Source organism: Lepisma saccharinum, chromosome 16 (assembly GCF_977018435.1).
Source record: "Lepisma saccharinum chromosome 16, izLepSacc3.1, whole genome shotgun sequence".
Taxonomy (NCBI): domain Eukaryota; kingdom Metazoa; phylum Arthropoda; class Insecta; order Zygentoma; family Lepismatidae; genus Lepisma; species Lepisma saccharinum.
In genome coordinates, this window is record NC_139244.1 from 2,211,693 (window position 1) to 2,224,240 (window position 12,548).

Here is a 12,548-nt window from a genome sequence, read left to right on the forward strand (position 1 = left end):
ATTCTTAGAGTTTACAGAAGTTGGCGCTGTAGTCAACTTGTAGCTCAAGGGAAGACAAGAAAGGGGGGGCGGGGTCAGAGTGGGCCTACCCTGTCAAAATGTAATGGGGAAAATTTCGCAATAAAAGTAATTTGAAAATATATTGATGTATATAAGAAAAATCTTCCTTGTGTGTATCGTATTTGAAGACATGGCTCCACATCCGCCAGAAAGTCTGGCGATGCCGACAAGCAAGTTCGTAGTTTCTCCGGATTAGCATAGGCTTGAGGAAACATTTCAATATATCTTTGTGCTCTCGACAATGTTTCTTCAGGCAGATTCTGTTTTGCAATGGAAGCAGACTCTTCCCCTTTCCCTTTGAGGTCATTGACGGGAGGATTCGCAAGTGAAATTACCTCGCTGTGTTTACAACGCTTCACTCCAGACCTCTCTCTCACTGTCTCTGTGACGCAGCGCAGCAGATGGAAGAAATCAGATAAAGGTCGACGGACACATGTCTGCTTATCAGATATTGCCCCACTTTGCTGAGCGAAGCATCGTTTGACATGATAAACTGAAGATAAGATGAAGGTGCTTTCATACAAATTTTGTCTCATCGCACAAATCGGTAATGTATTATTTCGATGGCAGAGTGCGCCCAATTAGTCGACTTTCCAATGTCGCTAACGAAGTTCCCGGGTTCGAATCCCAGCCTAAGCGTTCGTCGTCTGTTTTCACTTTAATCTAACCACTCGTCCTCGTCGCAATTAGCCAAAAGTGACAGAAAGTGACGTAAAATATGGTAGGATCCGAGCCACTGTGCAATGTTGATTACGAGGCGACGATGTTACCATTAGGCCATCAACCCCACCCCCTTCCATGTGAGCACTGCAACTACGGGAGATAAGTCATTGTAATTTAACTGCTTCAAACACTATATGGTTAAAACTGAAAAAGAAACGTCGCAATAAAAAATGAATTCGAGTTACTCTATTAGCTTGGATCAGTAGTGTCTGGCACCTCGATAGCCGTCATTGAACGGGTACAAATCATGGACGTCCTCAGGATTTCTTCCAGGGAGGGGAACAAAGGTATTTTTCCACGGGGGTTAAACGAGGCAGATTTTCCTCCTAAATAGTGTTGTTCCCTCAAAAAAAAAAAAGTACTTCAGTTTGAAGTTATATTCTGACAAAACCATCACAATAATTAACATATATTATTGTCACTGAAATGTAATTATATGTATGAAGTATATATTTTCCAGAGGGTGCACCTGCACTGTCCTCTCTTCCGGACGTCCATCTCATCACTGAATATCTGTCAGGGATGGTACCTTTGCGAATATCTCAAATCAACTTCCTCTTAATCATTCGCATCGTCGCGATTAGCCTAAATAGCAGAAGAGCGATGCAATTTTCGAAAATATATTTTGTTAGTTTCCCGACACCGATGGTAGTGCCTATTAGTGGAAGAATCGATGCGGTTATGTCTCGTTTAGCATAACTCGAGGTTTCTCAAAGGGAAGAGGCGTTAGAAAACCTGAGAAAGGATAGCATCGACAAGCCAGAAGTAGTCCTACTCCCCCACCCCCTCACCATTTTGAAGATCCCTTCACAGCGACTGCCCTCAAGGGGACGGACAAGATTCAATTGGTGGCGAGAAGCAAAGTGTTGCAGAGGGTGGCGGTGGGTGTGGTTCGCCTCCTCCGGGATTGATTGATCTCCTCGCCGTCCTTGTTCAGGATGGAAAGTCCTCTCGAGGAAGACGGATGTGTGCAAAGGTCATTTGGCGGAGGTTCGTGACTCTGTGGAATTGATTGCGGCAACTTCGATGTGGCTTCCTTCTACACCCTGCGTAAACTCCCGTTCGGGAAGACAATCGATTTCTCTTCTCGCTCGACTTCATTCATGTAAAGATCGTGAATTTCGATCAACCATAACACTGGCAACATATTTAAAAGACAGGTATATTACCTGCTGAAGAGTGTTACAGTACCCAAACATGCATGCTGTACTTGAAAGGATGTACTACACTTGAACAGCCAACTAGCGCGAATTGGAATTGTCGCTAAGCCTACATCCAAATGCCTCAAGCTTGGAGGAACTGGATCCGGATGTCAGTCTTGGGTGTTCAGCATCCGGATGTCCGATTCTTGGATGTTGAGGGGTCCGGATGTCGGAATCTTGGATGTTGAGGGGTCCGGATGTCGGAATCTTGGATGTTGATCCCGCAGGGTGCAAAATCCAGGGGGAGGGGGATTCCCCCCACCAACAATCTTGTCCTGAAATTTCCCCCACCAAACTCTTCTGGGAGGAGAGTTTTTGTTTTAACAACGAATATAAACAATTAGTTTGAGATTCGAATATACAGGGTGTCCGGCTTAGACCTTTAACATTACAAAAGAGCATAATTTTGCAGAGAAACCCAATTTTATTACCAAAATTTACATTTTGGTAGAAAAACTCATGCATTTTTTTGTCCCAGCACCAGCACTTCACACAACCTCGATATGAGCCCCCCCTGTGGCACGGCAGATGTCGAACCGATATTCCAATTCCGTCCAGGTATTCACTAGCATTTGAGGGTTCACATTGTTAATCGCCTGACGAATTCTGTTACGCAGATCTTCCAAGTTCTCGACGGGCATACTGTAGACTTGGTCCTTGATGAACCCCCAAAAGAAAAAGTCTAGGGGGGAAAGATCCGGCGAGCGCGGATGCCAAGCAAGTGGTTTAAATCCTCTTCCTATCCATCTTCTAGGGAAATGCTCATCGAGAAATTCTCGTACAATGATAGCAAAATTTGCAGGGACTCCATCTTGTTGGAAAATGGTTTGTGGAGGCATTTGAGGCACAGTGTAATGCTGAAGCATGTCTAATATTTCGTTCATCTCACTGTTTCTTCAGCAAAGAAGAACGGCCTATTATCTTCTCTTTCATTAACCCACACCACACATTAACGTTTGGCGAGTCTCTCATAATTTCACGAAACTCATGAGGATTGTCACTTCTCCAAATACGGCAATTTTCCTTGTTAACTTTGCCACACGTGTGGAATGCAGCTTCATCAGAAAAGCATTGTTGTTGTCAATTTTGGTTAACATTTTGCCCGAAAACGTCTGTCTTTTAGGTTTATGATCAGGATAAACTCGTTGATGTAACTGGATTTTGTACTCCCGTAGGCGTAACCTTTTGTGCACAACGTCATGGATAGTAGACCGAGGAATGTTGAGCTCTAAACTTGCACGTCATATTGATTTTTCTTGAACTTCTTGTGAATGCAGAGCAAATCACTTCAATGTTTTCCTCTGATGCCTTCCGCTTCGCGTACTTCCCGCGCATCGACACAACACTTCCAGTTTCTCTTAGTTGTTTTTCCTACTTAGCAATACTCAAATAGGAAGGAACATTGTCGTGACGTTGAAGATTGAATTCACGCCGAAAAGCACGTTGAACAAGCTTCACAGATTTGTTTTCTGCCAGTGAAAGAACGCACAACGCTTTCTGCTGAAGCTTCCACTCCTCCATCTTGGAATTTATGCGTTACACGCGCATGCGCGTCACGTCAACTCGAAGTACTGGTGATTCTCGCAAATGGCCTCAGTTGCCAGTCCCATACAAACAATAAGTTTCATTTGATATCGAATGTAACTAAAGTTATACTGTTTTGTAATGTTAAAGGTCTAAGCCGGACACCCTGTACTTGACTGGAATAATATCAATTACATACAAAAAGAACGGACAACAAAGAGCCTCATCTCTTAGGACACTGAATCCTGCAATCCCCAGAACACAGAAATTAGACAGACTTGTTATTTCTTCTCCATTTCTCATCGCCTTTTGTTAGCAATCACGAAGTATATAAATTTAAAACATGTAATAGCACTTATATGTGAATTTTATATTGGAAACTATTATCTTGTTAATGTGTCTTCATTTTTGTTTCTCTTCCCTTACGCAAATCATTGTTTATAGCATCAGTAGTACATTAAAATCTTCAATTTGCAATTACATGTTGAATCAAAAATAGTCTATATAATGTATTGTATATTTTTATAATATAATTTGATTATTTAATAATTGGCCCATATTTAATGACATTATATATACGTATATATATATATATATATTAGTGTGAGTGTGTCTGTCTGCTCCCCTCCCCCCCCCCCCCCCCCACCAATCTGCAGTGATTTTGCACCCTGGTTGAGGGTCCGCATGTCTGAATCTTGGAGCAACTGGATCTGGAATGACCTTAATCTGAACATGGAATGTTGAAGAGGAAATGCACTATCAGAAAGTTATATGTCATAGAACCCTACATGCAAATTGCTCTTAAGGGTAAAAATTGATCTTTTAAATAAAGTACAACTAAATTTTTACTGACTACAACTTTGGACAGGCAATATATGTCCTCAAAGAATGTATTGTCATTATTATTAGTGTCCATATTTTTTGAGTTATTACAAGTTTCCCTGAGTCGTTGAATTTGTTTGAACAAACATCACAATTTTGGTGTTACATTCTTTGTTAGATGTGTGTTTTCTTGAATGGTGGTTGTAAATTCTAAATGGTATTTGTTTGTTTTCAGTCCCTGTGTGTGGTGGAGGACTCAAACATGAAAGATGCTGAGAACAAGCTGAGTGCCCTCAGACACCACCTCCTGGCTTTAGGCAAGACTGAAAGTCACATTCAGACAATAAAGGAGAAAACCATTGACTTGGGACCATCAAAACCAGAGGCAGCAGTGTCAGTCGTAGAAATTCTTCAGGTTTGTAACATTTCAGTTCTTTGCCAATGCTCTGTATCATAGGTGTGCACGGACCCTCTGATTAAGAGGGGCATAAGCCTTGAAGAAAGTTCAGTAGAGAAGAAAACCTCATTCCAACTCACTCTTTTATTGTGTTGAAGGGTGCAAAACAGGGGCGTATGTAGAATGTGTCCCAGACCTACCGAAATCAATTTTATTAGAAGAATTCCAGCTTCCGTGGCAGAAAAGTTCTGTCCCCCTCCCCTTGATTTTCATTCTCTGTGATTAAGACTACATAGAAACATGATTTCGTACAGTAGATTCAAAACAACTTCACATAATTTATTCATTTCCAATGTGTGACCAATTTATTCTGTCCCCCTCCATGTAGGACTGCCTTGACGGGGTGAGGGGGCTTAGTAGGGAGGTCAATTTCATCTAATCATTTCACCCATTCTTCATATCCATATCTCACGTTTTTCACCATTCCATCACGTCATTCATCTCCATATCTTTGACCTCCCTCTAAGAAACTAAGGTAGGGAGGTCATTTTCATCTCATCATTTCACTCATTCTTCACATCCATATCTCACGTTTTCACCATTCCATCACGTCATTCATCTCCATATCTTTGACCTCCCTATAACTAAGGGTCCTGCTAGAGGAGACAACCTCGATAAAAAAACCCTATCCCAAGGTGTGAGTTGCACGTGCCGATGGGACAGTGTTGGCTGCAGGGGTAGGTGCAGTCGCGAACGTGGCCTCGGGGATTTCGGTTTGGTCCTCGAGTAGCCTCCATTTTTGGGGGTAGGCCTTCCTCGGCATAGAGGGCATGTCGAGGCGACAATTTATGGACCCTCCACTTAAAAAACTTTAGTTTATGGGAACTAAATCACCTTTTAACGGGGGGAAACCCTCAAAGCGTCGGAGGCCTTTGAGCCCGACGAGTTTATTGGAAAAGACAGGGAACTAACCTCCTCCTTAAGCTTACGACCTTGGGCGACTTTCCTGTTCAGGTAGAACCTCACCGTCAACTGAACAGTTGTAAAGGTGTTATACGCCACTGGGATCTTTTGAATTGCACAGAAGAAGAAATCCTCCAAGAGCTCTCCGATCAACATGTCACAGCAGTGCAGCGAATCAAGACCAAAAAATCCGGAGAACTTTTACCGACAGCTTCGCTCATTCTCACCTTTAAAACGACCACTCTCCCGGTTGAGGTACGGGCTGGTTATTACCACCTCCATGTCCGGCCGTACATCCCGAACCCGATGCGATGTTTCAAATGCCAGCACTTTGGGCACACTCAGCCCTCTTGCAAGGCCACCACTGCCATTTGTGGCAAATGTAGCGAGCCCGATCATGGGACCGAGCCATGCTCATCTGGTCCCTCATGTGTCAACTGCAAAGGCAAGCACCCAGTCTGGCATCGTGACTGCCCCTCTTTCCAAGAGGAAAAGAAGATCCGAGAGTTGGTTGTGACAGAGAAAATCTCTGCCGGCGAAGCGAAAAGACGTATCCGTGAGAGTGTACGCACTCCCCTACCTGTGCCATTCGCTACAGCTGCTTCAAATGCTCTTGCCCGTCGCAGTATTGGCGTCCAAACCAGCGACGTGTCCACTCAGACAACGAGTATTCCCGGAGCAGCTCACCCCGCTCCGAAGAAACCAGCAACCACTACTCGCTTCACAGAGAAGAAATTCAAGCAAGTTTATAATAAAGAACACTTTCTGAAGTCTACTAGCTCTCCAGTCAGGGTGACAGCCTCCACCCTGAAACTTAAGGCGCAGCTGAAAGCTGCCCGGCGGGTGCTAAAAGCACCCGCCCCCACTCCCCCTTCATCCCCTTCGCCCTCTGTGTCCTTACCCGAGGACATGATACAGGACGAAGCCGCGGATGAAGAATTTATCAAGGTGACAGGGCCTAGAAATAGAGTACGCCTCAAAAGGTAACTATAATACCTCCAGCTATGGCTTATTGTCTCCAATGGAACCTTAACGGTTTCCGTACTCATCTCGAGGAACTGCAAATCTTAATATCTGAATTTGACCCTGCCATCATATGTCTCCAAGAGACACATTTTCGTCCAAATGAATCGATGATTCTGAACGGATACACGCTTTACCGCACCGACAAACTTCCTGAGGGTCGTCGTGCACACGGTGGTGTTGCAATCGGTGTTCGAGATACCATCCACTCAACACCAATCTTTCTCACCACCCCCCTCCAAGCTGTCGCCGTGCTGATCCATCTACCGCAGCCAATATCTGTGTGCTGTGTTTACATCACAAGGGAGGATCGATTCTCTATTGAGGACCTCCTTTCTATATTCGAACAACTTCCGTCTCCTGTAATTCTTTTGGGCGATTTTAATTCCTACCATTGTTTGTGGGGCTCCGTTCGTACAGAGCCCCGGGGTCAAATTGTAGATCAATTCCGTGAGGCATCAGGTATAACGTTGCTGAATGATGGGACTCCCACATATTTCAGTCCTTCCTCAGGCACATACTCTGCGTTGGACTTGTCCTTCTGCAGTCCCAGCCTTGCTCCTACCACATCTTGGAGCGTTCACCCTGATCTCTGTGGGAGTGATCACTTCCCTCTCATTATTTCCTTCGAACATCTTCAGCAATCACGTGAACAACACCCTCACTGGAATCTCAGTCGGGCTGACTGGGATGCCTTCGAGCGTGCAGTGGACCTTGAAGTCGATCTTGCGTCGACTTTACCACCAATCAACGCATTAGATGTCTTTGTGTCAAGAGTGCATGATGCTGCACGCACCTCCATTCCACATCCCAGTGGACCTGCGAGGCGTCGCCCAGTCCCCTGGTGGACTGCGGAGATCGGTGCAGCCATCAAGGACCGTAATCATGCCTTAGATCGATTTAATAAGAACCACACTGCCGCAAACCTCGAGCAGTTCCGCATTAAGCGTGCCCGTGCCCGTCGGCTCATCCGAGCCAGTAAGAAGGCGTGCTGGGTCCAATACGTGTCTTCTCTAACGAAGCAGGCTTCGTCGAAAGCCGTTTGGACCAAAGTACGTCGCATCCAGGGGGGTGCATCTACTCCTCTCAGCGCTCTGGAGCACGATGGGACGTTGTACACCGATTCCGGAGACATAGCTAATATCTTGGCCACGCAGTTTTCTGATGCGTCTAGCTCTGAAAATTATGAACCACGTATCCGCCGTGAGAAGAACCGTCAAGAACGACGCCCTCTAGTTTTTCGAAGTCATAACAACGAGCCATACAACTCTCCATTCACTGAACGGGAGTTCGATCAGGCGCTTCGAGATTCTAAGAATACAGCTCCTGGAGTGGACAAGATCCACTATGAGATGCTTCGTCATCTGCCCATTGGAGCAAGAAATTTCCTTTTGGCGGTATTCAACAGGCTTTGGTTGGAGGACTCTTTCCCCACTTCCTGGAAAGAAGCTATTATTGTTCCCATCCTGAAACCAGGTAAACAACGCACCGCAGCTTCGAGTTATAGGCCTATTGCCTTAACTAGCTGTGTGTGCAAGTTGATGGAACGCATGATCAACAAGCGTCTCACCTGGTTTTTGGAGGAAAACTGCTTGATAAGTAATTTTCAATGTGGTTTTCGCTCCAACCGTTCCACACTGGACCATCTGGTTCAGCTGGAAACACATATTCAGGATGCATTCCTCAACAAGGAACATTTAGTTGCAGTTTTCTTTGACCTCCAAAAGGCATATGACACAACGTGGCGTTTTGGCATCATAAAGCAGCTCCATTCTTGGGGCGTGCGTGGTCATATGGCGTACTTTATTAAAAACTTTTTATCTGATCGTTTTTTCCGCGTACGTGTTGGGAACTCCTTTTCAGATCTTCACGAACAAGAGAACGGTGTCCCGCAGGGCAGCGTTTTAAGTGTGACTCTGTTTGCCATAGCAGTGAACAGCGTTATGACAAGCATTGTTGCCCCTGTACATGGTCTTCTGTATGTAGACGACCTCACGATCTTTTGTCGCTCACGGAATCTCGCGTCAGCTTCTCGTCAACTCCAACTGACGATAAACCGTTTGGTTGAGTGGTCCTCCCAAACAGGTTTCACCTTCTCATCCGAGAAAACCGTGTGTGTTCACTTTTGTCGTCAGCGTACTTGTCATTTCGATCCTGACCTGTACATGGGGAAATCTCCCCTGTGCTTCGTGAATGAGGTCCGCTTCCTGGGCCTCATTTTCGATAAGAAATTAACATGGCTACCTCACCTTCGCCAGTTAAAGTTCTCTTGTCTTCGAGTTCTCAACCTTTTACGCGTTTTATCTCATACTTCTTGGGGTGCTGATAGGACGGTACTGCTTCGCTTGTATCGTGCACTCATCAGGTCGAAGCTTGATTATGGATGTGTTGTGTATTCTTCTGCCCGCCCATCTAGACTGCGCATCCTAGACACCATCCACCATGCTGGTATACGTGTGTGCTCTGGTGCTTTTCGGACCAGTCCAGTTGCCAGTTTGTACGTAGAGGCATCTGAGCCGTCGCTGTCTCTGTGAAGACAGCGGCTGGTAGTGAACTACTTCCTCCATCTTCGCTCGATGCCTTCACATCCCTCATTTCACACCATCTCAGACGAGAATAGGCTGGCAAGGTATCGGCTCCGCCCTAGTGCCACTAGACCATTTGGTGTTCGTGCAGACGAGATCCTGTCAGCACTTGGTGTTGACAGTGATCTTCCTGGCGTCTCTCCACTCATTCCGCCTCTCCCCACCTGGGAGTTTCCTGCACCTTCTATCGATTTTTCTCTGACTGCCCTTCCAAAGTCAGACACACCAATGGTTGTATACCAGCAACGGTTTTTAGAACTTCGTGCGAAGCACTCCAATTTTAATGTGTTTTACATGGATGGGTCCAAGACAGTCGAATCAGTTGGTTGCGCCTTCGTCCTAGACTCTCAAAGTTCCAGTTACTCGCTACATCCTGCCTGTTCCATCTATACGGCAGAGTTGTACGCCATCCTAAAAGCACTGGACTTTGCAGACGTCAATGGTCTGAAGAAAGTCCTGGTGTGCTGTGATTCGACCAGCATGTTGCAGTCTCTGGATTCGCCGAATTCTCGGCATCCGGTAGCGCAACGCATATTCAGACGGCTTGTGTCCTTATCAGCCAGTGCGGATGTACACTTCTGTTGGGTCCCTAGCCACGTGGGCATCCAGGGGAACGAAGCAGCTGATGCTGCCGCCAAGTCTGCTGATGCAGACGGCGATGTTCTCGTCCACCTTTTGCCTGCTAGCGACCTGCAGAACGTGTTCCGTTGTCACCTTCTTGACACTTGGCAGGCCGAGTGGGATACGGAAACGGGGAACAAGCTTCACGCTGTTAAGCCCACCATAGGTGCTTGGCGTTCCTCATCCCGTCCCTCTCGGCGAGAAGAAGTTATTCTTACCCGCATGCGTATAGGACACAGCCGTCTAACGCATGGTCACCTGCTCCAAGGGCTGGACCCTCCGTTGTGTCGTACCTGTAATGTTATTTTAAGCGTTCGACACATTCTCGTTGAATGTGTCGATCTTGCTTACCTCCGGCAGACTTTTAACCTTTCCGGCTGTTTGTCATCCCTCTTGGGTGATGACAGCAGTATTTTATCCCATGTTTTTAGTTTTTTGCGAAGAGCTGGACTCTTCCACCGTCTGTAAGGAGGTTTTTAGTTTGTCAGTTCTGATTTTTAATGTGTCCTGTTTGTCTCATGCAGGTATCTTTACAACCTTGCACTTTTAGTTCTTCCCAAGGGGCTATCTACACCCCTTTTTTAAAATTTAGTCAGAATTTTAGATAAGGGGACATTTTCCCCGTATACATAGAAGGGTGCGAAATGGCCTTAAGTGCCGACGCACCCACAAATTTTAATTCAATCAATCAATCAATTTATTCTGTGACCAGGTAGGTGTAACGCATCTAGGCTAATGAATAAAATGTTAAGTCTTAATGACAAGTAATTTGCTTCTGGAGAATGAAGTGACTTAGTATAATTACATAGGAAATAAACCTGTCTTAGCAGCTGCGAACTTTCGTCGGCTTGAAAATACTTAATTTTTTAAATAGAATAATGTTGTTTAATAATGGTAATAAGATTTCTGTACACTAAATTTCTAAGTGAGAGTATTAGAAGGGGCAACCCCTTGCCCTCCCATGCACACGCGTATGCTCGACCGCCAAATTGTTAGAATGGATGAAACTAGATAGTGTATGGAATTGAGAGCTTCTTCTTCACTAGACAGACTAACGCTCGAACAGACAAAACGATCAGTGTACGCTCAAAGCCCAGTAGTTCACATAGATCTGTAATTTGCCTGTTGTGGTGGGCCCTCAAATATGGATTATGAAGTGAAAGACACATTGATATTGAAAGTTAAGTAAACTTAGTCGTCATGTCCATGTTAAAATTAAGTTTAGTCTATCTTAACAATACACTGATATAAAAAAGGAAAAAGGTAAAGTGTTCCCCTGTGCCTAGCACCATGCCATGAAGGCGTATAGGGGGTGTGGGGGGTAACGCCCCACACTTTCTTGATCCGGTCGTGAGTGGGGGTGATGTGATCAGCACCACGCCCCTGACCGCCTTTACCCCCCAGGTTTCCCCAGGTACCCATGTTATTCGATGCTGGGTGGGCGCCGGGGCCACTTCCAACGTTAGAAAAGTTCCCGGATTTGAACCAGCCGGGGATCGAACCCGGGACCTGGAGCATGGTAGTCAGACGCGTTACCGACTGAGCCACCGCGGTCACTGATATATGAAAATGAATAGATGATTGTGGCTGAAATTACCAAGGCGAATGTTTTACATAGACTAGGCTATGTGTGTCTGGAATATAATTTTAATGTGACAATAATATTCATGAATACACTAGAGCAAAGCACAATTTAGAGTGGGAGACACAAGCAAGTGAAAGTGGCAGAACTGTAGTCCATAACGTTGCTTGCAGCTAAGTTTTATATTAACAAATATACTTTCTCCTTTAAGACTATTTTTATGGAACATTACGTGGACTAAATTGTGGTTTTACTTAATAACATCAAATCTAGTGTTTGGTAAACAATTCTAGCAGTGGTCCTTGTTCACATTTCCCTAGATAATAGCACTATGTTAAATGTAATACATTCCTCTGTATATGTTGCATTGTTTACTCCGAAATAGTGATTGAATCTTCTTGCCAATGTTGACTGTTGTTAAAGTATGCATGATGTTTTAACCATACATTTCAGAAATATTTATAATGTGCAGAGTACTATTTGTTCATTCCTTTGTTTTGCTGTTTTTTTAAAAAAAATCTTAACAACATTGTTGCTTTAATTTAATTTCAGCTATGGCAGCAAGTTTTCCGAGAAACATTCCAGCAGTACCACAGATTGTCGGCTCGGCTCGTGAAGAGCCAGGATGGAGCAGCAGCCCTGCACTTGTGGCAGGAGTACTTGCTCCACGTGCAGTCATTCCTTTCAGGATCTATTCCAGAGGACTACCACAGTCTTACAGAACATCAGAATTTGTGCGAGGTATGTTTGACTCTCATTGTTCAAAAATTGGAAAATGAAATCAGCTGAAAGTGCACGAGGCCGGGTTAATCTCAAAAACATTTCTCAGGTTTCTGGCTAATTTAAAGCTTTACTTTTATTGAACTACTTTGTAAGGCAGAAATGTTCGAACATTGGTGACAGAATTCCAATTCGGCCAGTATAGTAATACTTTTGTAGTGTAGGAGGTTAATAAATCATTTATATATTCAAGGACATTTTCAACTTTCATATCGGAGAAATTACTTTTAATTTTCGTAAATAATAGGCAGATAAGACCTATTGGG

General features: G+C 44.6%; 1 protein-coding gene across 15 annotated transcripts in view; it reads left to right on the top strand.

Moving 5' to 3' along the window:
* Msp300 (Muscle-specific protein 300 kDa) overlaps window positions 1–12,548 on the top strand; it is a 609,326-nt gene that overhangs the window by 561,114 nt on the left and 35,664 nt on the right. For all 15 annotated transcript variants that reach the window (XM_083137559.1, XM_083137560.1, XM_083137558.1 and 12 more), the window contains 2 exons: window positions 4,567–4,746; window positions 12,055–12,243. In XM_083137559.1, the coding sequence (XP_082993685.1) occupies window positions 4,567–4,746; window positions 12,055–12,243 (369 nt within the window). The remainder of the gene's footprint in view (window positions 1–4,566; window positions 4,747–12,054; window positions 12,244–12,548) is intronic.